At 35.9% G+C, this 26,834-nt stretch overlaps 1 protein-coding gene across 1 annotated transcript in view; it reads left to right on the top strand.

The window, feature by feature from the left end:
• The window catches only part of LOC150110639 (transient receptor potential cation channel subfamily M member-like 2), a 658,320-nt gene extending 633,138 nt beyond the window's left edge, over positions 1-25,182 (top strand). Inside the window, exons 30-31 of the mRNA XM_090403554.1 lie at positions 3,630-3,757; positions 24,991-25,182. Of these exons, the coding sequence (XP_090259680.1) occupies positions 3,630-3,740 (111 nt within the window). The 3' untranslated portion in view covers positions 3,741-3,757; positions 24,991-25,182. The remainder of the gene's footprint in view (positions 1-3,629; positions 3,758-24,990) is intronic.
• The last annotated feature ends 1,652 nt before the right edge of the window (positions 25,183-26,834 follow it).

Raw genomic sequence — 26,834 nt, 5'->3', positions numbered from 1 at the left:
TAAAGCCTTTGACAGCAGGCAACATACCTACAACATATTTTACTGTCTTAGAATGGCTCTCTATTTATCCAGGTCATAATGGAAATATACAGAAAGACTACAACAAAAATGTTGGTCAATGGCTTCCTGTCTGATCCCATTCCAGTATGCAGAGGGGTCAGACAGGGATGACCTCTAGGTCCCCTACTCTTTGCCTAGACTGAGAGCTATAGAACCATTAATGGAAAAAGTCCAACAATGATCTGCTATTAGAGGAGTAACCTGCACTAAAAACTATAATATTCCCTGCTATCCATTATATTGTAAATAACACAGACATAAATGAAGAATGAGAAGCAATAATGTATGAAAGATTCTTAAATTACTTCTGGAATTTCCAAACACAAGAAACAGATAAGGATTTGTTATTCTTACCTACAGATTGGGATGGCTATGCCTTGCCCACCTTAAGTCAAATATTTAGGTACTACTTTACAGGTCATTTACAAAGCACTAGCATCTATACGTGTTTGTGGCACCTTAAGGTTGAAAAACTGATGGAAGAGGTTGAAAAAATGCCAGTAAATCTTCTGAGGTTTGCAAGTTTGTATGTCTATCACACAAACTTGCAAACCTCAGAAGATTTACTGGCATTTTTTCAACCTCTTCCATCAGTTTTCTCTTTAATCTTATCCGGACATCACAACCAATATCAAAACAGCCTTGAAGAAGCTTAGTAGAGATACCCCATCATGGCATAATCTGGCCTTGGAGGGTAATAATGTGGCTCCCTCCTGGTAAACTGGGTCAAGTGCATGCAGTACAATTCTCTTTTGCAGTGTGTGGGTGGGTGGGTGGGTAGGTGGGGTTGTTTTGAGATGATTGAACATTTCTTCTAATCCTGTCCTGCAGCCCACCAGTTCTGGATAAAGATGGCTAACTAACATCTGGAGATGGCTAACAAACTACAAATCCCAACACCCACATTAGATCAAGTTCTCTACTGCCAGTTAAGAGCCAAACATAGAATATACATTTTACTCATCAACAAAATTAAATTTCACTTATTGAAAGTATGGGGAAAAAAAAGAACAAATAACTAATGTCGATAGCATTTAACCACGTCACCGTCAATATGGATAAAATACATCACTCCACTACACTTTGTATCCATGATATATTTCAATGTAATATCAATGGTATTACAATTTTAATATGCACTTCACATCCATGGTAACCTGGATGTATATATACGTGTTGGGTGGTTAAGCAAGTCTGGCCAAACATATGTTTGTCTTGGTTATCAGATTCCTACATCTTGAGATAAGCCTATTAGGGGATGATTGCTTTGAGCTGCTCTGTTGTCAACAATCTATTCTCTGTAACATAAGGGACACTCATATCATACTACTATGCTTCTTTCTGTAGGTTCTGTATCTCCTTTTAAGAGTTGAGGATTTTAAGTCCCCTTTCTTGAACATTCATATATGTAAGGAAGCAGGATAAAATTCTTGCAAATAAGGATTGAGGTTACAAAAGGATAAAGGATGGTAATGACAACAGGATGATTTACCATTAGTCACTGAGTTTATGATGAGTTTACCTTGAACCAATGAATGCCTCAATGAAGGTTGAAACCAGTCTGAATAAGTGCCCTAACCACAATTAATTTTATACCTAAAATTATGTGTGATTTGCATTATGTGATACTAAGGCAATTATTGTGAAGTCTATATACAAGTAGCCTAGTCGTGAAAATATTTCATGAACAAACTTTGTTTGCTTACACTTGGATAAAGGATTAAACAAGAATATAATTTCTTGGCATCTTTAATTTAATTACCACAATTAAAATCATCTATAATGCTTCCCCTGTTCACTAACCCAAGTTGCTTATACATTTCATCATCACCTTCCACATTTCCTGGTCTATAGCAACACCCAACTAAATATCTCTTCCTGTCAACTTCCACCTCATGCCATACTGTATGCAGACATAATAATGATATCATTTGCAGCACCCTCCTCCCTTCTTGTTCTTTGTATCCTTGAAAAACAACATACCTTTCCATTTCTGTTTCCTTTAGAATATCATTGGGTTTCACTTATTCCAACAATTTTGAAGCAAATAAACTCAATCAGTGAAACAATTTCATCTTTCATCTTCCTGATGCTCCTCGCATTTGCAAATAAACGCAGTAGTTCACTTTTAAGTCTATACTAGTCCTACCCATTACAGTTAGTTGGGATTTCTCCAACATACCTGCTCTTGCCCAAACACCTTTATCACAACTTACTCCATTTATCTCTTCAGACTCAACTACTCCCTCATGTACCAGGCCATCCTGATCATTCCCATGCACACAGTCACCACTAATTATATCCACTCTCCTTCCATGTTTCCTTGTCCCTCTTACAGTTCCATTCATTCATCTCTCACACTAATTTTTTCATTAACAAATTAATGTTAATGAAAAAATTAATTGATGAGACTACATTTCACTGTAGTCTCATCCATTTCACTCTCCTGATCTTTAACTTCACCTCTTACTTCCTCTGATCTTTTGCTCACATTAATCATTGCACTTTATTGTAGCAAGAGTCTTTTCAGTTGACTTGTGCCAAACTCATTCAAATGCAGTCCATCACTTTTTTTTTTTAATTTCATTCTTCCTCAAATGCATGCCACATTCTACAAACTATATTCCACATAGCTCTGCTAGCATGATTCTTGCTCTCCATCTCAACTCGACATTGTCATACTTTAGCAACATCCTGACAACCTTTCCTACCACACAGTTATTTTTCACTCTTCTCACTAACTTCCATACTTCTATTTTCCTTATGTCCAACCAAATCAATTGTTCCCACAACCACTACTCACTGTCTTGCTTATTTACTTCTTATATTCAATGTATTAATTATCTTATTCATTCTCTTAGAAAGTGATGTCAGAATCGTGTTTCAGAGCATTATTATTTCCCTGTTCTTCTTCATTCCAGTTCCCTCATTATCTCTCAGTTTAACTGGAAATATGTAATTGTTTCAGATGGGTTTTAAACTGGAAATATGTAATTGTTTGTAAAGTTAGGAAAAATTATGTGGGGTATAGCAGATGTTGTGGCTTTACAGGAGGATCTCAATGGACTCTGAGCGAGAGCATGAAGCTACTGGTTTGATGAAATGTGAACTTTCACATTCAAGGTATTTGGAAGTGGTAACTGTGGAACACATATCCAATTTTAAGAGTCACACATTGTACAAAACCATCATCAGGCCACAGGAGAATTACTCTGCACACACACATATCTTTTCTGGACACATTTGAGTGTCCAGAAAAGATTGACTAAGGAAGTGGCAGATCTGTGGTAAAAATGGAAAAACTAAAAATGGAAAAACTTTTTTTTAAAATGAGAAGTATTTATTAACTGTTGCTATAATTAAAATTTTGTTTTGTAGTGTAGCAATCTACATTTCATCTGAAGATGGATATTTGGAAAAATAAAACAATAAATTTATCATGAGCTTCATAACAGCTTTTTATATCATTAATTATTCCAGTGAATAAATGTGGGAATTGTCATAAATAAGGTAGCAGTTTACTGTAAAAAGGAAAAGAGTGAAAAACTTTTTTTTTTCTGTTCTTTTAGCCAATGATGGGATGGAGACTTATTACTGAAGATGTTTTCATCAAACTATCCCCAAGTCAAGCTGTCCTACTTCAAGATGTTGCCCATCAAATGAAGGCCTTAATCTTATAGCTATGTGAAATATAATGGTATCATTCTCATCATATTACTTTTTGATAAATTATACATACTCATATATTTGTAAAATCTTAAGTTAATGTTATTGTTATTATCATTAGCATTTTTAATCGATTTCTACCAGAAGTCCATTAATAATGAAAACGATGTAGGTTGTAAGTAAATGTTGTAAATTGATGTAGCAACTGTAAAAACTTCAATTACCTACTTCATGTTTTCTATCCACTTATAAGTGACAACTTCAACAATCTTCTTTTGATGAGGCACCTCTATTTGATGCTGTCCATAATTGAATATTGAACAGGTTGTAAGTAAATGTTGTAAATTGATGTAGCAACTGTAAAAACTTCAATTACCTACTTCATGTTTTCTATCCACTTATAAGTGACAACTTCAACAATCTTCTTTTGATGAGGCACCTCTATTTGATGCTGTCCATAATTGAATACCAAGTCAATACCTTAAATCACCCAAGGTTATCTTTTTGGATTATATGACCATAGAATAATTAACAAAAATTAAAATATTGTCAGGTTTAATAAGATGTTTTCTTTTGTTCTGTTCTTTGTCTATCTTTCTTCTTTACAGAAGACGAAAGAACCATCTCTACATTCAAGAAGTGTTTGGACAAAATATATAATTATTGTTAGGATTTAGATCTATAGAGAAATATGTAATTAAAGTTAGATAAGTTTTATATTTTTACTCTGTGTAACACTATTACCAATTTCCATTGTACATTGGTTTATGTTTATAAAGGGAAAACCTGCATCTAGTTTTGGAAAACCTCAGGACATCTGTCCTGAAAATGACTAACTCAGTGCTGCAAGAGAGAGAGAGAAACTGTCAGTAGTGAACCTTGTGTTGACTAATTGCCTGATCTTATACCAGCCTGCTTGGCTGAATGTATATACCATGAGGTTGCAGGTTAGGATTCTACTGTGAACATGGATGTTTGTTAATGTCTTTAGGTGAAAGTTGAATCTCATCACCTGGTGCAAGACTACTACCCTACTTATTGAAAGCAAAGTAGCTTGAAAAAGTTCCATGTAAAGTAAGATTTCTGGATTATGTAATATATATATATATATTATTACATGACACCTCTACTCACTCCACTATTTAATCCTCCATCTACAAAAAACAACACTATTCACCATGTACACACAACACCATTAACATTATTTTCTGTTTGTAAATTGCCTGTGTTCTCTTGTCCAGTTTGCCTATATGCAGGATGAAAACCCAAGTTTCTGGAGAAAAAGCCCTGCTGCCTACACATGAGATCGACTTACTCATCTGACATGGAAAAAGCCAATATAAAGATTCCTCTGGTCACAGCAAGAATCAAACCAAGACCTCATATATAAAATAATAAAACCTTTTACAACTCGTTACCATAACCTTACACCATTTTATGGGAGGGAGTCGCATTAAAAAAACATGCATGTGCACCACACAACCAGACCCAAACGTGGAGATACTAAGGCAGAAGCAATAGGAAAGGTCATATTTACCTATACAAGTTGTGAACCCACTGACGAGACCTCAATAAAGGTCAAAACTGGTCTGGGTAGTGGCACTTCCCTTAATGCATAGCAGTACAGGTATCCCTTGCTTAACACAGTTTTGCTTAACACAGGATTTGATTCATACGGCGAAATTAATGGTGGCAATCCCTTGATATACGCGGCAAGAATTTTGATTAACGCACCTTTAACCCTGCAGAGCTCACAGTTGATCTGACAGATACATGCAAAATATTTAATATAATTATTCTTACAATTCAGTGTATAGCTTGGAGGTCATGAGTAGCTGTGCATTCATATGGTACGAGTGATATTCCGCACTGTTTTTTGCTGTCAGTTTGGTTTAACACGTTATGTAAAGGTTTGTGATATTTGACAGTAAATTGTATCTGAGAGACACCACGATCTCTGATGTCAGTATAGTATGGTTTAGTTGTTTTTTTTTTATTCTTTTTTCAATAATTTCTAGATTGTAACTGAAAATAAATAAACCATCAAGTATTAGTGAAATAGAGAGCTAAAGGCTTATTTATCATACATGTCATCTAGGAGATGTGCTTTACATTATGGAAAATACTAAGGAAAGTGATCAGGAGCTTACTCCACCTTTACTACAAGTTGCCCATAAGGTTGCTTATGCTTTCATCTGCCAAAACTTTCAGTTTCTATATATTCTGCACAAAACTCTTGTAGTTTCTATATTTGGCTATGAAATAATGTTGGATTCAATATTAACTTAATTTATACCATCATGTATTATATTTGCAGTGTTTTTTCTTTATGTTTCATGGCTTGTTTGCCGAGGTCTGGAGAGTCATTTTGCTTGTTATTGTAGAATTTATGCCGATAAGAAAAAATCTAAAACTGTGCAAACGACTCTTGATAACTTTTTTTTGATAAAAAAATTGCAGTAAATAATGTAGATAAAGTATTTATTAAACATTTACTTTGCATTCATTTTTTATCTTTCCTAAAAAAAGTATCATATAAAATGAATTATTAATACAGTAATCGATCATGGATGAATTGTAATTTTTACCATTGATTATTAGATTTGATTAACGCGATTTTTATATACGCGGTAACATCAAGGGATTAATTAACCACGTTTATCGAGGGATACTTGTATACATGTCTTCAAGGAGATGTGCTTTGCATTATGGGAGATACTGAGACAAGGAGTGATGAGAACTTTGTCCACCTTTGCTCGGAGTTTCCTGGTGTTGCACCACCTTAGCTCAGTCCTGAAGATATTTCCAGCCGTAAACTTTGTTTGCTTACACTTGGATAAAGGATTAAACTAAATTTATTATAGGCTTTACTTTGGCAAAGTAAAATTGAAACCTTAGTATTACATCTAGGTCTACCTACTCATTGATGAGACCTCAAAAAAGGTCGAAACCAGTCTGAGTAGCGATCGGAGCTTACTCCACCTTTACTACGAGTCGCCCTAGCATTGCACTACCAGGTGTTGGCTTACACTTGGACTCGCTGATCTTTATATAGTTTTCTATATTCAGCATGAAACTCTTAGATTATATTTACTACGAGTCATTGCACTACCAACACCTGGTAGTGCAATGCTAGGGTGCACTACCTGGTAGTGCAACACCTGGTAGTGCACCCTAGCATTGCACTATGCTTGGACTCGCCGATCTTTATATAGTTTTCTATATTCGGCATGAAACTCTTAGATTACATTTCCTATCTTTGAGTTTCTTATTCGGCTAAGAAATAACGTGGTATTCAATATCCACTTAATTTTGAATACATGAAAGCAAGTTATAGTTATATTCCTCATGCAAGTTTTCTACCACTGTGTGTCACTGTTTGTTTCATCCAGCATTCTTTCAAAGTAATTAATCCAGACATCTAGAATATATTTATCTTTAATTTCTATGTCACCATTATCATCTCTGATAACAATACTCTTTTTTTCCATTTCTGGACATTTTTGATAGTATCTTGAATATTTTTACACCTTCCTGATAATTATCTTCAATGTTATTACCAAAGTCTTCCCATGAGTTTTGTTAGCTACTTTTACACAAAGCATCTCTCTTATATATTTTTTGTTTTCTCAGACATCTGCCAACTTACTTTCTAGGAATTTCGATATGTTTTTTCTTTCCTTGAACTGCCTCTTTAATTTCTTGTGTTTACATTCAGTTCTAATTTTTCTAACCTTGCAAATAGCTTCGCCAAATGCCTCTCTGCTTGAATCAGTTAATATTTTCTTCAGAGTTTGCAAGTAAATCACCATGGTGTGATCCTTGTTTTTAAACTCTTCCATTTTTTCTTAGATGATTTGTTCTTCAGGAGAGCATTGAGTTCATAATTGGTCAGTAGTTGGATAGCAGACTTTTATATCTTTTGTTTGGAATAGGTTGAATATATGTTTGCTTGCTTCCATGTGTTGGGATAAGTGCAAACTGAATACAGAAGATTGAATAGATGATAGAGTAGTTAGCTCTGGTGCATAACATTTGAGTATGAATGGAGAGATGCCATCAGGATCAGAAGACTTTTTAGTGTCCACCACAAGATGCATCCAGTGATGAGTTACTGACATGGAAGGAAGCAATTTGTCTTCATCTTCTATCCAGGAGTTGGAGGAAAAACTGATGTTAACTTCATTTTGGGATAGTGTAATAGTGGTGCCATTGCTGTCTGTACGTGGTGGGGAGAGAGAGAGAGAGAGAAAGAGTTGGAAATGCAGGTGAGCAGCAATTGCAGCCATGTCTTCTGGTCCTTTTATAAGAAACAAAAAGACATGGCTTCCAGTTGAACAGGATGCAGTTTTCTGCTATTGGTCTTTATGAAGTTGGATTTGCTGATGCTGTTTTACATTTATTGCATACTTAAGCATAAGCTGAGTATGAAGCTGTGGTTCTTGTTGTTGCAAGAACTCTGTGGTAAGCTACCAAGCAGCTTTCATGCATTTTTTGCTATCATTATTATTAACATCCAACCTCCATAGAGTCAGAGACTCATCGTGGCAGGTACACACAATGCTCATCCAACCTTTCCTTAAAATGATTCAATGTGTCTACATTCACAACACACTCAGGCAATGCATTCCACTCACCAACCACTCTCCATACAAAGAACCTTCACACCCTCTTTATACAGTTCCTAGCAGTGGCCTTTTGTTTTACCCCCCCCCTCTCATTCTGAAAAAATCCTCTTCCATGTCAACACCTGATAACAACCCCTGACTACCTTATATGTCTCAATCATATCCCCCCCCCCTTTTCCTCCTATGCACGAGGCTTTGCAATTTACATTTTCTCAGTCTGTCCTCATATTCCACATGCCAAAGACAACCGACAACTTTTGTGACCTTTTGCTGGACCCTTTCCAACATATCATCACCATGAAAACCTGGCAACCAGATCTATGCACAATAATCCAGATGAGGCTGGATCAAGGCCTTATAAAATGGCATCATAACCTCTTTATTTCTGCATGTCAGGATCCTCTGCATCATTGCCATTATCCAATGTAATGTCTTCACAACTTGTGCAGTGTGGCCCCTGAATTTCAGGTCCTTGTCCACCACCACTCCGAGATCTCTCATTTCCTCTACCTCCTTTAAAGTTTCCCCACCAAGTGCATACTTTGCGTTGCATCATTTCACTTACCTTCCCATTCCTGCGAGCTATTCAAGTCCTCCTTGAATAGCTATAACATCTGCTTCACTTTGCATTGCTCTCCCCAATTTTGCATCATCTTCAAACAGCTGTATATAACTAGTTAAACCTATCCCAATATCATTAATATACAAATTGAACAACAATGGTCCTAACACAGAGCCCTGCAGTACATCACTAGTGACCTTCCTCTTATGGGATACTGCACCTGAATATACAACTTGGATACCTATCTGACAGCCAGTCACTGATCCAACTCAGAAGTCTGTTATCCAATCCCATTGATTTCAATTATTTAATACTTTGTCATGTAGGAGCTTATCAAAAGCTATTGCAAAATCCAAGTACAAGAACTGTATATGCATATTCCCCGTCCAAGGTATTTGTCATCTTGTTATAGTACATAAGTTAATAAAACATGATCTCCCCTTAACAAACTAAAACTGATAACCACAAAGAATACTGCAGTTTTCAAGCCAACTCTAGATATTCAGATTGGCCTTTTTATATATCTGAATTGTGATGATAAGGCCACACAGCCTTATCATTACAAACCACCTTTCTGCAATGGAACAATTTTACCTTCATTCCTCTCCCTTGAAACCTGTGCTGTTGTAAGACTCTTATTAAACAAGCATACCAATTCCATGGAACATTCCATTAAGATGAATGGTGATATGTAATCAAATCGTATCGCCTTATTGACATCAATGTTATTTATTTATTTCCTCAAATACCTCCTGCTCACTCACATTTAAGCCATCCTCTCTTGTGCCCACTACACTTAGGTTCTTCATGATTCCACCCTGATCAGGATGAAACACCTTTATAATTGATCACTGAATACCTCAACAATGTCTTCTGCAGCAGATAAGGAACCATGGTCAGGAGAAGTGCTGTAGATCACTTTAAAGATGCCAGCAAGTACAAGAAGAAGAAAATGGTCCACAGTCCTATGCAGCTCTCTGCAGTCCCACCAAGGTGGTGGTGAGAAATCTGCAAGAGCAGGGAGGTGCTAAGAATCTGGCAGAGGAAGGTAGACCACAGTCTGGAAATTCAACCGTTTTATTGGTTCTTTCAACACTCAAACTCTGTCTTCCGACTCCCATATTGATTTCCTGTTTCGAGAACTTCAAAATGTAAAGTTTGATGTCCTTGCTATTTGTGAAACCTGAAGAAGCTCTTAATTAACAGCAAAATGGAACAGTGGCAACTAAATTTTCCTGCAAGTTTTAGATAATGCTACAAGGGCTGGAGGAGTTGGCTTCATCATAAACGAAAAGCTAACTAAAAATAATATTTCTTGCACAATCCATTCTGAATGACTAGAAACACTAAAATTAAAAATAGGAGAATCAGTAAAAATAATAATAGTCTATGCACCTACTTCAACAGCTGACAAAGAAGAAATAGAAAACTTCTATGAACACCTATGAGAAACATTACAGAAAAAAAAAAAAAAAACATACACTATAGTGTGTGGGGATTTCATTGGAAAGATTGATACAGGATCTACTGAAGAAAAATACATTGAACCGTGGGGAGAAAGGGCAAGAAATGAACAAGGTGAACTCCTGGCAGAATTTATTGAAGCAGAAAGACTTTACATTATGAATATTTTTTTAAAAAAGAGAACTGGAAAAAGATGGACTTGGTAATCCCCAAATGGAGAGACAAGAAATGAAATTGATTTCATTCTAACAAATTGCAAAAGAATAGTAAAAAATGTTGAAATCATTGGAAAAACCTATTGTGATATTCATTCAGACCACCATCCAATAAGAGCCACCCTCAAAATACATTAAAAAAATGAAGAATGCATATGAGCACAGTCCAACACCATAAAAATGCTCAAAACAGATAAACTCAGAAGAATTTAGAAAAAAATGTGGAAGAAACCAACTGGAAATTAAAAAACGACATCGAAGATTTAACAAACTTTAATAACCATTTATTGAACTGCAAAGAAAGAGCCTCCTATGAACTTCCCCCTAAGACCAGGGAACACCTATCAGCAAGAACGATAGACCTATTGAAGAAAAGAAGAATACTGAAAGATACAGGAAAAGACCATTTAGAATATAAAATTATCTTTAAACAACTGAGACAGAACATCAAAAATTATAATATATATAGAATGACAAAATTGGCAGAAGCAGCTAAGCTCTGCAGTAGCCTGAAAGAAGTAGAAAAAGAAATAAGTCTAAAGCAACCACTACCATCAGCCTTCATAGACAATCGCAATCAAGGAAACAGACACACAAACAGAGGTGAAATGGAAAAAATAATACAATCGTTTTATGAGAACCTTGACTTATCTAAAGAAGTAACCACAGCTCAAGTACTAGATGAAATTTTGGAAATACCATCTTTCCTAACCTGAAGAAGCAAAAATGGCTATCTGCCACATGAAAAATGACCAATCACTAGGAATTGATGGTATAAAATATGAGGAATGGGTGAACAAGTACTCTTTAAAGCTCTAGCAGAAAGATTTACTCGATATATACAATTAAGGAAACTACCTACTGAATGGAAAACATCAAAGACCATAATTCTGCACAAGAAAGGTAATAAAGAAGACATCAGTAATTACAGACCCATCTATTATCACACACACATATATAAAATATTTGCCAGAGTCATCCTAAACAGAATACAAACCTCCAAAAGACCCAATGATTAAGAAAGTTGGAAGAAAATGGAGAAGAAAGGCCCAAGACAGGAATAGCTGGACTCTCTATGACTTGCAATCATGGAGAAATCTTGACTGAAATCAGAGGTCCATCAAGAAAACATCATCTTACTATGATCATTCTTCCTTCTACTTGCCATCTAAAAATTCTCTAGGGATTTTCTTCACTTGATTTGCCAATTTCTTCTCATACTGCACTTTTGTTTGCCTTACTAACTGAGTCACTCTCTTGGCTTGTTCTTTATGCTATTCTTGAAACTGATTATTGCAATTATTCATCATGTACTGCCTCCAAAGTACTTCTATACACCTACCTTATTCTGCCTTTTGACCTTCAGAATACATTCACACATTGATGCTGTTATGTATTTCTTTGTCAGGTTCCCAAGTAGCATTTATTTCTATACCGTTCAACTCTTCATTCCATGCTATAGTTCAAAGCAGACTTCTGTGAGGAAAGGATACATGTGGAATTATAAGGCTGGTGATTATGATCAAGCTTAGGAGACACTTGACCACACTCCACATTCCCTGGCCTATAGCAACATCCAGCTAAATATGCCTCCCTGTCAACTTCACGTTACACCACACTGCCTCATAACCAGCACCACTATTTCTTTCTTTCATGTCTACCTTATGTGGACTTAATTCTGTTGCTATCATCAGCCCCCTCCCCCCTTCTTGCCCTTTCTATCTTGCAAAAAATACTGTATCCTTCCATTTCTATTCACGTTACGATTATACTATTAACATTCAACCATTGTTTCATATATTCCAATGATTTTGGGGCGAATAAACTCAATCATTGAAACCATTTCATCCGCCTCATTTCTGATAATTCTGGCATTTGTAAACAAATACAGCAGTTCATTTTTAGGTCTATAATCAGTTCTATCCAAGCCACTGGTTGGTTGTGATTTCTTCACCACTTATCACATATATCCGCTGGGTCTCAACTTCTTCACCCACATTGCAATATACTCCATCTCCATACAGATATTCACTTTCAACATCCACTCTTCCTATGCCATGTCTCCCTGTCCACCTCAGGGCACCCTCCATTTCCCTGTTCCTCTTACACTATCATTCTTCCTTCTTCTCTCACAGTAACATCAATTCCACTGCCAAGCACTTGTCTCTTAAATACCACTCTCCTGATTTTTCACTTCATCTCTTACTTTTGATCTCGTGCATGCAGCACACGCTGAACTTCCATCTAGCAACACTTTCTCCTGTGCATTCACTCCAAAGCCATTCAGATTCAACCCATCACACTTGTACAATTCCATTCTTCTCTCAAACACATCATACATCCACAAACTACTTCCTTCTCCTCACACAGCTCTGCTAGCATACCATTCATGATTCCAGCTATCTGTCTCAACTCATCATCATACCTCAGCAGCACACTGACAACCTTTCCCACTACACTGTTTTCTTTCACTCTTCTCAATAATCTCTTTATATTCATGCTTACATGTCCACTTAAATCATTTGTCCCCATGACCACCACTAGTTCTCTTGATTGTTTCCTCCTCATGTCCAACACCTGATTTATCCTGTTCATTCTCTCCTGGATAGCAGACCTCTAACTATGGAATCTCCACACACACACTGCTATCCTGGAGTCGCTCGTCACCTCTTTTACCCTTTTTTCTTTCATTCTACTCTTTTGCACACTTTCATTAGTTTCCACTAAATGTCTCATATCACTCTGCATACTCCTCATTTCATTTTCAACAACTGTTTCATCATAATTGTCAGAATCCAAGATTCTGACAATTACTCTCGGTCACTCCCATAGCCTTGCAACCTCTCATTCTGCCACACCATACTTCCGTTTCGTCATTCATACTTCTTTTGCTTCCTTATCACTAACTTTCACTTCTACATTCTTGCATTCAGCCTTCCCATAGCTTTGCAACCTCTCATTCTGTCACACCATACTTCCATTTCCTCATTCATACTTCTTTTGCTCCCTCAGTTTCACTAGCTTTTGTTTCATTTCCATTTCTTTCATTTACACCATCTTTTATCTTTTCAGTCTGTTTTCCATTCATTGCCTCATTGACTAATAATATATTGCACTTCCTACATATCCCATACCTTCACTCATCTCCTGTCCATTCTCTCCACAAACACATCCCTTACACTCCACCATGCATGCATATTACACTCACAACACTGAATCAATTTCAAAAAATCTGTCTTGTTAATGCCTTGATTTTTGTCAGTAGTGAACCTTGTGTTGACTAATTGCCTGATCTTATACCAGCCTGCTTGGCTGAATGTATATACCATGAGGTTGCAGGTTAGGATTCCACTGTGACATGGATGTTTGTTAATGTCTTTAGGTGAAAGTTGAATCTCATCACCTGGTGATGAGATTCAACTACCCTACTTATTGAAAGCAAAGTTGCTTGAAAAAGTTCCATGTGTTGTGTATAAAGTAAGATTTCTGGATTATGTAAAATATATATATATTATTACTATTATTATTACATGACACCTCTACTCACTCCACTATTTAATGATCCATCTACAAAAAAACAACACTATTCACTATCTACCTTCCATCAACGTTATTTTCTGTTTGTAAATTGCATGTGTTCTCTTGTTCAATTTGCCTATATGCAGGATGAAAACCCAAAAAAGCCCTGCTGCCTACACATGAGATCGACTTACTTACCTGACATTGAAAAAGCCGATATAAAGATTCCTCTAGTCACAGCAAGAATCAAACTAAGGCCTTATATATAAAATAATAAAACCTTTTACAACTAGTTACCACATTAATACCATAACCTTACACCATTTTATGGGAGGGAGTCACATTAAAAAAAACATGCATGTGCACCACACAACCGATATTAATTCATTCAAAAGAACTGATTCCATAATTGTTATACATAAATTAATTATAGCCTCCACCCAGAAAAATGATAGAACTTTTTTCTTAATGTTGTGTATATTTACTGCTTCCAGAACTCACTGTACATATTTTCAACCTAAAAGTAAAACAGGATCTCCTGATATTTGTTAAAACTGTATTTTTCACTAACTTATTATGCCATCTAAAAGAGTAGTAAAGCCAAGCATGGCAGATTCCTGTTATTTACACATATATATTCCATGAACTAAGTTATTATAATTGTTGTTCCAAAAAGATGGGTAGACAGTAAAGAAGATTAGATCCAGAGACTAATGACATATGGCAGCTGGTATATGGAATTGCCCATATGAAGACAAATTGAGGAAATATGGTCTTCAAAGAATAGATGGATGAAAGGGATATGATATAAAAATATACAGCTTATGCCTAGTGCAGGCAGACTGCAAAACTAGCTAAAGATCTGGCTAGGAAGAATGTGAGGTCTAGATTCTTTATGTGACAAGTGGTGAATATATGCAAGGCTAAATATTAGGGCCACTGCTTTTTAATTTATAATTAATGGTCTGCTGTTAGGCTGTGAATGCATCAAGGGCAGATATGATAGCAGTTTAAGTCTTAGTGATGAAAATCACCCCTCTCTCAATAAATTCTTGAGGCACCTGCATGGTAATAATAATAATACATGAATATCTCTGCATAGTCCAAAGACTCAGTATAGGAGGCCTGTACCAACCATTATGTAGGTAGCTATCATACTATTCCTTGAATTTATATGCTGACAAAGCTCTTGACTGACTCTGGCAACCATTTCTGCTCATTCACCAGTGTCTCCAGACAAAAAAATATAATTATGTCCTTGCTAACTAACTAACTTCTTGAGTATTCTGCAATTAAGCAGGTTCTTCTCTTAGTAGCAAAAACTTTTCTTCCACTCTCTTCTGTTCTGAGCTTTCTCTTTCAACGTTGTGTACCTGTCTCTATTCAGCATGTCATCTAGCATTGTTTTCCTTACTCTTCTTCTGGGTCTTTTTCCATCTATTTTTCCTTTGATGGCATCTCTGGTGATTCCATTCCCTCTCAGAATATGTCCAATCCAGTTTCCCTTTCTTTTTATCCTCCTTAACAGACTTCTTTCTTCTTCTACTCTTTTTAAGACTTCTTCATTAGTTATTTTATCTGTCCATTTGATTTTTTCCATCCTTCTCCAAATCCACATCTCAAAGCTTTCCAAAATCTTAATTTCTTCTTTCTTCAATGTCCAAGTTTCAGCTGCATAGAGGACAACACTCCACACATAACATTTTATTAGTCTTTTCTTTAGGTTTCTATCCATTTTACTTCTGAATGAATCCATTTTCTATTAAAGGCATCTCTTCCCATCGCTATTCTTGCCTTTATGTCACTTTTACATCTTACATCACTGCTAATAACATTTCCTAGATATTTAAATGTCTTTACTTGATTCAATTTTCCCCCATTTATTCTAATATCCATATTTGCCTCTTTCCTTGCTATTTTCATTACCTTTGTTTTTCTGATGTTAATTTTCATTCCATAATTGATACAGGATTCCAGTAATCTGTTCAACAGATGTTGTAGTCCTGTTTCAGTATTTGATAATAATGCCTTATGCAATTTACAGATTGACTCCTGTTCCCTCCATTTATTTTGTGCATCCAAAAATTTCTTCTGCATTAATCCTGTAAAACTCCTTCAGTAACTGCTAGTTTTGTTACCTGAAAATTTGTACTCTATCCTTATAAGGAGAACACATCCTCTTGACCATTTGCCTTTAGATTCTCTCCAAGATATCCTCATTCCAGGAAATCCAGGCAACCAAATATAAACATCTTAGTTCACATGTGGCTAGATTAAGCATTTTAATCGCCTCCTGATTTCTTTTTATCACACTGTTTGACAGTCAGAAAATTCTACAAGGTTTTTTCACTTTTGTAACGTGTCCTCTGAATTTCAACCCCCATCCCTCGGTCTGTCTCCCATCAAGGTGCACAGGGGAATACAATGTGTGAAGACAAAAGGGGCAGGGAGGAATGTAAAATACATAACCTTAAAATTTTTTGCACTAAACTGCTAATTACTCTTTATCCATACTGCGACTCTATTTAAATCATCCTACAGGTTTCTCTAGATCACATTTATTAAATGCTTTTCTGTAATACACAATAGATAATCCAGTTTGCATTATAATTTCCCTGTAAATTACCGTATTTGCTGGTGTATAAAATGCACTTTTTTCCTTTGAAAATAAGTCTGAAAAACAGGGTGCGTCTTATATGCCGATTCTCAGTTTTTTATTACTATCATTTCTGGAAATTTTCTCTGTTCCAAGTTACGCGATTTCTTTCTTGCTTCCTTGTGGTGTGTGAGAGCATTCCAATTACGTAGAGTATAGTGGATGCGCATTCGAACACAGCTGTGTTCCTGTTCGTTTAAACTTTCCAATTGTTGTCGCGGTTGTTTTGAACGGTGATAAATTTTTGCCGTTAAATTTTCTCTAAATTTCTTGGCAAATTATGGCTGAAAAACGTCAGCATTGCTACGATATTGCATACAAGCTATGTGTGATTGCATATTAGGTATTTGTTGAAAGTAGACCTACTTATTACTTTATATTTGAAATACTGTAAATTCATTATAATATTCAGTGATAAATTTTTTTTCCTAAAAAATGTGCATGCATCTAATACGCCGCCAAATATGGTATTTCTTGTATTATTGATGTATAAATTAAAAGCAGTGGCCTTAATATTTAGCCTTGCAGTATATTACTAATCAAGACTCTTGGTTCAGATAAGTTTGTTTGAATAATGAATTGTAAATAAGTGTGTGTTTATATGTAAGAGTTGCAGTAGAAGTGCGCTTGCAGCGATTGTAGTATATGGGTTTGTTTAAGTTTATGTACAAAATTGTTGGACTTAACAGAACATGGCAGTGAAAGGCAAGTCACTGCATAGGTCTGCACAAAAAAAAAAATAGAACACAGAGATTTCTCAAAAATAGTATGGTGCTGTGAACGTAATATGTATGTGTGAGAAGATTTTGCAGATACTTATGTAGAGTGGCTGAATAAGAGAAATGGACAAGTGTGGATATGTAGAAAATGCAATATTCTGATGGACCATGAGGCTTGCTTAAATATTAGTTTAAAGTTTAAATATTTTAAATACAAGTAAGGCATGAGCATGGAAAAAAGTTTGATTTACAATAAAGTGGGTGATAATTTATACAGAATGAAATTAATGATAATGTGGGCAATAATGATGTGAAAAGCAGAGTGCAGTTAATAGTAAGGTGACAAGCGAGATTGATGGCAAACAAGTGTATGTGTGCGTGCGCGAGACCAGCAATAAAATAGTGAGAGTGAATAATAGCGAAAAAAGGATACAAGATTTGAAAGCTGAGTTAGTGAAGATGAGGCATGATGCAGAGCGAAATAAAGAGAATTGTAGATATGTATAGAAGAGTGAAGAAGATGAAAACAAATAATCGGAGTGAAAATGGTAACAGAAGACCCACGAATGGCATTGTATGGTGATTCAATTCTTAGAGATGTGGTAAACGAGCAAATGGACAAGGTTTTTTTTTCTTTATTTTTCACTTGGTTAAACCTTTTGGCAACTCCTATAGGTAGAGATGACCTATTGCTTCTGCCTGGTATCTCCACATCTGGGCCTGGCTCCCACTGAAGGGACCTTAATAAAGGTCGAAACTAGTCTGGGTAGTGGCCTTTCCCTTAATGCATAACATTATACATATCTGCAAGGAGATGTGTTTTGCATTATGGGAGTACTGAGATAGGAGTGATGTAAGCTTGCTCCACCTTTGTAACGAGTTGCCCGGTGTTGTACTACCTCACCCCAGTCCTGAAGATACTTTCAGGCACAAACTTTGTTTGCTCACACTTGGATAAAGGATTAAACTAAATTTATTATATGTAAAATGAATAGAGTGATTGAGGCACTGGATATGAGGACTAAGCAAGCAAAAGAGTTGGTAGTGGTATTACGGACAAATGATGGAAATTGAATGGAAACAAGGAGAATGTAATATTGGATATCATAAGGTTGTTGAGAAGAATAAAAGATAGGAGTGTGATAGGAAAGGTAGTCAGTGTGTTGTCCAGGTATGACAGTGATCAGATGAGGTAGAGAGCAAGAATTATGAATGACATGTTAGCAGAAATGTGTGAAGAGAAAAGAGTGCAGTTTGTTAATGTGTGGAATGAGTTTGAAGGAAGAATTGAACCTGTATAAAAGCGATGGACTGCATTTGAATGATTTTGGTATGAGTCATTTGGAGAGACTGCTGCTGGAGGAGAGTAATGAGTGCAGAGAATGGATTTGACCAAGACAAGAAGCAGTGTGAAAGAGCAGCAGAGTAAAAAAGGAAAGATTGAAATGGTGCTTATGAATGAAGAATGGGTTGCATGAGTGTAGCGAATAAGAGAATGAGTGTGCAAGAAAAATAGGGAAATGGGGAGACTCAAGGTGCACAGGGGAACACAATGTGAGACAATTTGATGCTCCAAGAGGATGTGAATGCGTGAAGACAAAAAGGGCAGGGAGGAATGTAAGTTAAATTTATTTATAATGTAAGTTGTCTAATAATATATTGCACTTCCTACATATCCCATACCCTCACTCATCTCCTGTCCATTCTCTCCACAAACACATCCCTTGCACTCCACCATGCACACATATTACACTCACAACACTGAATCAATTTCAAAAAGTCTATCTTGTTAATGCCTTGATTTTTGCGCCGCTTGCCTAGTCACACCAGTCAATGCTCGCATGGTTGACCTCATGAGTACCATCATTGTCTTCTGTTTAATAAATCGAATAATTTAATACATCACACAGACACACTTAATTCTCAAAATAAATAGCACATCATTAAAATTCAAGAAATACTGCTGATTATTACTCAAACACTTGTCTTTTCCAGAGTTCCTTTCCAACATTACACACTTTACTCTAGTGGAACATTCCTTCCAGTAAGGACAATTTCTGATTCATTGAGTGCAGCTGTCTGGATCAGAAGCAGTAGTCAATATTTAACAGAATGTTGTGAATTAACAGCAGTTTCCAAATACTTGTTTACAAGTGCCTCACAATAGGACAAGTAACAAAGAATTCCAAGCACAATAAAATTCTTCTGATTCGTAAAGAATCTTACTGTCTGTTTAGAGTGACAGTATAGTGGACAAGTGAAATGCATATACGGAGTACAGATTTCCAGAGATATATATGATAGATGCCACATGATAAGTCATTATGTAAATATATGCATTGGGTTAGATAACAAATTACAAGTGGGTTACAGCAGCGCTTCCCAAACTGTGGACCGTGGCCCCCTTGGGGGTTGTGAAATAATGAAAACAAATTTAAAATGTTTTAAAACTAAGTAGATATTTTTTTATCTTAAAAGAAACATATTTCTTTTTTCTTTTTTATATTTTAATGGAAAAAATCACACATTGGTGTTAGTTCACAAATTTATTACGTCTGTATTGATTCCCCCCCCCCCGCTGGAGCTGCGAAATATTTTAATTTTACATCTATAAGTTTGGGAAGCACTGGGTTAGAGGATTGGATGTCTAAATATCAACAAACTATGTGTAGATATTCCCAAAGATAAGAGACCAGTGGTGTGGTCTTTTGAGGTTGTTACTGTTAAACTTATATCTAGTGATGATATTAGGAGTGGTTTAAATGGGGGACATGCAATATTCTCTACATGTCAATGTAATGCGAGTACGTGGAGTAAAGCAGATTTGTTTTACTGGATTTAAGTTGGACTATCAGTTCAATGGAATTGCTAGTTTTGAAATTTGGAAGGCAACAATTGGAGTGTGGAATATATAATATTTTGCATAACTCTTATTCCCATCTAACACTTTTTAGCATACCCAAGTTATTCAAATTATGCATTTTCCAACACATTTTGTGAGGGTTAAATAGTTGTTTTTTTGTAACAGGAAATATTTCAGATATTTTCAATGCTAGTTCTTGAAAATGTTTCCACACAGATACAAAACTCTGTGTAGAACATAATATAACCCAACATTATGTAAGTGCATGTGGTAATAGTCATTCCTTCTGTTGTAAAGTTGCTTGCACATTGTTGCAAGAGCACTGAATTAACAAGTTAAAACATTTTTTTTTACTTAATGATGTCACATAAACAGGACTTATTACTTATTAATATTAATGACTAAGTCAGTAAGCTGTCCCAAAATGAAATAGTGAAGTATAGAGTATCACAGTTACAAGTGTCTGATAATTGCTATAAAGTATTTGGTGCTTTTTTATACTTCAAGAAATTAAGATATATGAAAAATTTATTTATGCTATAAATGTAGTAATATATTATTACATAAACAAATCATGCACATGCTATGTAAACTCTTGGTCCATGATCCTGTATTACAGTTTATCCTGATAATTGCATATTTTACTTTGAAAAAATCACTATTCAATTGAATATTACTATTTGTACATTTTTTACCTTTTTCATTTCTTTACTGATCCCATACATGAGAGATAGAAGAATCTATAGCATATCAAATAGTGATGGTTGAGAAAGAAGAAATATGTTAATTTCGTTTTAATGATTTCAAGTTATAATTTTTGCAAGGACCGAAGTTGGTGAAATAAATGAGAAAGAGGAGAAGCAGTTTGGTGTGTTTGCATTTGGACTAAAAAGGATGTTGGGCAGCTGCTGCTCTTGTTTTAACAGGACCCACAGAGAGAGAAAGAGGAATGAATGATAATTGCCTGTTTGGTTATATGACAATTTTCCATACTTTAGGAATAGCAAGAACGTCATTACAGTCTAGACTGGTCTGTGAAGTAGGGCTTCAGCAACGTTCATGTTTATATAAAAATTATGTAGAAGTTTGGTCTGTTTCCAATGGATCCTATAGTTTGGATTTTCAACTCAGTGTTGTGCAAGGCCAGATTTCTGCGGTTCGATAAGATGAATATGCTCTTGATGTTCCTAAATGTGTTTATGAACAGATCTACCTGTCTGTCCATAGTAAGACAATTTAGAAAAAGAATCTCCACAGGATATCTCCTTTCTGGATTTACACATCCAAAGAAAATAAGATGGTTCCATCTCCACTTCTGTCTATCGCAAGCCGACATTTTCAGGTCGCTACATTCACAATTCTTCTGCTCATTATCCATCTCAAAAATTTGGTATCATTAGTAACCAGAGCACACAGATTCTGCTCCTCTGAAGAATCTCTAAACAAAGAATTGGAAATAATCAGAAATACAGCGATACTAAATGGATACAATCTTAAAACAACTCAAAAATCATTAGTCACTTCCCCACACATCAACAAGCCTGTAGGATTCCCATACCTTATGGCATCTCCAAACATCTTTCAAAAATGATTAAGAAATACAAACTTGCTACTACCTACAAACCAATCAACCAGATCTATAACTTGTTACCTTCTCCTAATAACAAACTCTCACCTCGGATGCTACCTGGCGTGTACGAGGTTCCATACTCCTGTAAATTGTCTTACTATGGACAGCCAGGTAGAGTTGTTCATAAATGCATTTTGGAACATCGAGACCATATCCGTCTTATCAAACCACAGAAATCTGGTCTCGCACAACACGGAATTGAAAACCCAAACCATAGGATCCATTGGAAAAAGACCAAACTTCTACATAGATCTTTATATAAACATGAACGTTTATCTAAAGAAAGTGCTCAAGCCCTACTTCACAGGCCAAATCTAAACCATAATGACGTTCTTGCTATTAATAAAGTATGGGAAATTGTTATACAAAACAGTGTAAAATAATAATAATACAAAAATGTGTAAGATAAGATATATGTAATCTTTTTTTTTTCCCCTCCAGATATATTTAATTTAATTCTATAACACACTACTGCATGCATATTGGGATTCCATTGTAATCATGCACCCTAACTGTGTTATTCCTAGCATTGTTTGAATTAACTTTACTGCCTTTGATACTTAGGATGAAATAATTATCATTAAAACCTATTACTGTGGTTATTACATGTTTGTTTAGTCACGTATTACTATTAACTCTGTTCTTTTCACCAAAGCTTTCCAAAACAGTTCTGTTCTTTGGCTGTTTAGATCTTCAGCAAGAACCAGCTTTCCTTTATGTCAGCTTTGAGGCCATAGACACAAATTAGCCTCGTTGTCTATTCAAGAATTTTATGATCACGTAAATGTTTACTATAATCATTCTTTAGTTTTTCTGATTGCCTTTAGAAGCATTTCACATAGTTTTGTCTTGGTAACATCAATTATTATTATTATTGCACCCTCCATGGGAGGTTCATTCAACTGACAACACATTTATCATACCAAATCTTAAAATCCTTAACTCCCCTTGCATTAGAAACACATTCTGGTAATGCATTCCATTCACTGACAATTCTCCTTGCACCCCTCTTCACCACATATTTACATAACTTCCAGGGATGGCCTCTGGTTTCTCTCTCTCTCGCCTTCTACTATTTTTATAATCCCATTTGGATTAATCCAATAAAAAACCTTTCACCTTTCCAAAATCCTGATATTGTCTTAGTCTCCAGACCCTATCCAATGTCTCCACATCACATTGAAAAACCAGATGACCAAATTTGAGCACACTGGTCCTGTGGTTTGACCACTGCTTTTTACAGTGGCAAAAGTTCTTCTTAGCATAGCAGCGCTATGATGTACAGCCTTTGCAACACTTGCAATATATCCTCTGAACTTCAGTCTACTGTCAACCATTACTCGCAAATCTCATCCACTTCCTGCAGCACGGCACTATCAATTATAGTACAGAGCTTTATATTGCTGCAACACCTTGCACTTATCAATATTAAACCTACAACTCCACTCCTTTGTCCAAGTCAAAAGTCTATTCAAATCTTCTTAAAGGTAATTAACATCAGCAGTGCTACTTATAATTCTCCCCAACTTTGCATTATCAGTTAACAACTGAAGATCCCCACTCATTCCACTTGATATATTGTTTACAAATTAAACAGCAGGGGCCCAAGAACAGAACTGTGGAGCACACCACTAGCTTCTGTTCTTTTTTGAGACACTGCTCCATCACACACAACCTGCTGGTATTGTTCAGATAGCCCATCACCAATCCATCTAACCAATATACTATATACTCCCATCCACTGCAGCTTGTGCACTAACTTATCAAACACTTTTTCAAAGTCCAAGAATATCACCATTCTCCCTTATCTAACACACTCATTACCTTAAATTAAAATGCAAGTAATTTGTTAAAACAAGACCTACCTTTTACAAATCCATACTGACCATCATAAAGAATGCTATGTCCATCAACCCCATCCTGTATTCTGTTCCTAATCAATCTCTCCAACACCTTGACTACAATTGCAGTTATACTGACTGGTCTATAATTGGAAACTCCTGTCCTAGAACCATACTTGTGGAGTGGTACTATTTTGACTTCTTTCTACTCCTTAGGAACCCTACCCACTGTAAGACTTTCATTAAATAACCAGGTCAAGGGCATAACTAACTATTATGAATATTCCTTAAGAATATTTGGTATGTCTTTCACTTCCAATTCTCCTAATACTCGCCTCCCTTCTATATATTGTACCACATCATTTACACCAGTATGATGTACACTGATAAAGTGCTTGTGGAGTTCAATAATTCAACTACATCCTTTGCAGCTGTTATTTTGCATTCATGACTATCCACCAGTGTTAACCTACCATACTCTTTCTTGCCATATAGTAGAACAATTTCCTTGAGTTAACCTTGGCCTGACCAGCCCTCCTCTCATATTGCACCTTTTCTTTCTTTACTATGCTTGTCACCTTCCTAGCCTATACTTTTCACGAATCTGATCACCACCACCAACTGTCTTGCACCTCCTTCAGAGCATTTTCTTTTCCAACACAGCTTGCTTGATTTCACTGTTCATCCATTTCACACCCACTATATTTACTTGCTTAACCCTTAGCATGCAGTTATATATTGCTTGTGTCATTATAGCAAGATGTGGGTTTGAATCCTGCTAAGGGCATGGATATTTGTTAAAGCCTGCTCTGGACTTGTATAGCTCCTTGAGTTTATAAGACTCTTCTTTTTTTAAAAAAAAATAATAATAAATACTCATCCGTAGACCTCTCAAGCTTCTTTGTAACAATGGAAACCAGTAGCTTAATCTATGCACACTAAACCTCCTAGAATATCTTATCAACATTCATGTGAAATATCACTTGTCATAGGATAATAGATTAAGCAAATAACAGCCAAAGAACAGAATCCTTTGTCTTCTCAATATACATCTTGCCAGTATCTTTCAGTCATCTCACTAATGTTATAATGATTATATCCTGGAGTTTTAACTGTTTTATATTAATAATAAATTTGCACTTATTCTTCTTTGTTTCTCCTTCATAGGTGAAGAACAAATTATCCTCCACAAATTAACGTTGTGTTGATTCTCAGAGGAAGTGCAGCCATCATACTCAGAATCACAACAAACAGACCTTGAAAGAATCATGTAATTTTAATGTTTTTGTGCTCTGTTCCTACAGATGCTGAAAAGTGCCTCGTGTATATATAATTTGTAAATAAATATATTTTATTGGAAAATAATATTTTCCATGTCTTCTATACTTTTTTTTTATACCAAAACAAAAATTCCAGCATAAATGTGTTTCAGTCTGTGAAACTCTCATTCTAACTTTTAACTGTTTATACCCATAACAGACACAAGTCAATAAGTCCATTAGGGTGAAGATGGCATGAACACAACAAATTATCCAAATTCATATTTCTACTTGGATTTGCACCTACTAGGTAGGTTTTATATGTGAGACAGAAACTAAAGAATCCAGACAAAAAGCAACCCAATTTCACCAGACGCCATAGTCTGAAAACAGCAAACTCAATGCTGAAAAAAAAAAAAAAAAGATGAACTGCTGTTCGCCTATTGACTAATCACGTCGGTGACTAAACCAATATGCATACTCTGAAATTGATCGCAATGTACTTGTGTATATTCAGTCAGCATTTCTTTCTCTCATCATTATCCTATAATGCAGAGCACACTTCCTTCCAGAAGTATATAATGCTGTGCATTAAGGGAGGATCACTACCCAGATTGGTTTAAAGTTTTACCGAGGTTTCACCAGTGGGAGCCAGACTCGGGAAGATACTAAGGTTGAATTAATGCAGAAGTCATATATTTCTCAAGTATTATACAAGTGTATAATGCTGTGCATTATACACTTTTTAAAGGAAGTGTGCTTTGCATTATGGGATACTGAGGCAATTGATGTGCAGGAATCATCAGCTTCTACATACAAGTTGCCTAGGCAAGAAGATACTTCACATGCAAACTTTGTTCACTTATAGATCCTCCTTATAGGGTTGCGGATAGGTCCTCCACATTCTTGGAATGATTAATCCGTCATTTTTGCTCAGGTTTGGATTGTGTTTTAGCATTTCACACTACTTTAAATTTTCTCTCAAACCAAGTTTTGGTGCAATGTAGGAACTTAAAAACATCACACTCAACAACCAAGATTTATTAGTCAGCTTTGACACTGCCCTTTGCACCAATGTCCCAATCAACGATACTAATATTCTCCTACAGAACATATTTCCACCTCGATTCACGGCCCTCTTTGCCCACGTACTCCGCTCTGGGTATTTCGTGTGACAAGACAATTTTTACCTACAAAAAGAAGGTGCAGCCATGGGATCACCACTCCCCCCCCCCCCCCATAGCTAACTTTTACATGGAAGACTTTGAGCAACGAGCCCTGAATTCGATCAGCCCAAAGTCTGGCTCAGATATGTCGATAATATTTTCACCATTTGGTTCTACAGCCGCGAAACATTAAATACATTCCTTAACTACCTGAACAAACAACACAAAGGTATCCAATTCACCAATGAAATCGAAAACAACAACTCTCTTCCTTTTCTAGACACACTTATCATGCGTCTTCCCTCAGGCTGTCTCTCCTTCTCAGTCTACTGCAAACCTACACACACAGGCCAGTATGTACACAAAAATTCATACCACCACCATCCAACACAAAAAAACTAGGAGTCATAAGCACCCTCAAACACAGAGCACTAACTATCTGCTTGAATGAACAAGCTCTAAACCAAGAATTCGAAATCATTAACCATACATTTGTAAAAAATGGCTATAATAAAAAAACAGTTCACAAGATCCTCCATAAAAATACCACTAAAAACAAAAAAGATTATAAGAATACCATAGCCAT

Source organism: Typopeltis vanoorti, chromosome 1 (assembly GCF_054136105.1).
Source record: "Typopeltis vanoorti isolate ZY-2024b chromosome 1, IOZ_Tvanoo_1.0, whole genome shotgun sequence".
Lineage (NCBI taxonomy): Eukaryota > Metazoa > Arthropoda > Arachnida > Uropygi > Thelyphonidae > Typopeltis > Typopeltis vanoorti.
Note: the sequence above shows the minus strand (reverse complement) of the source record. Positions and strands in the feature narration are given on the sequence as shown.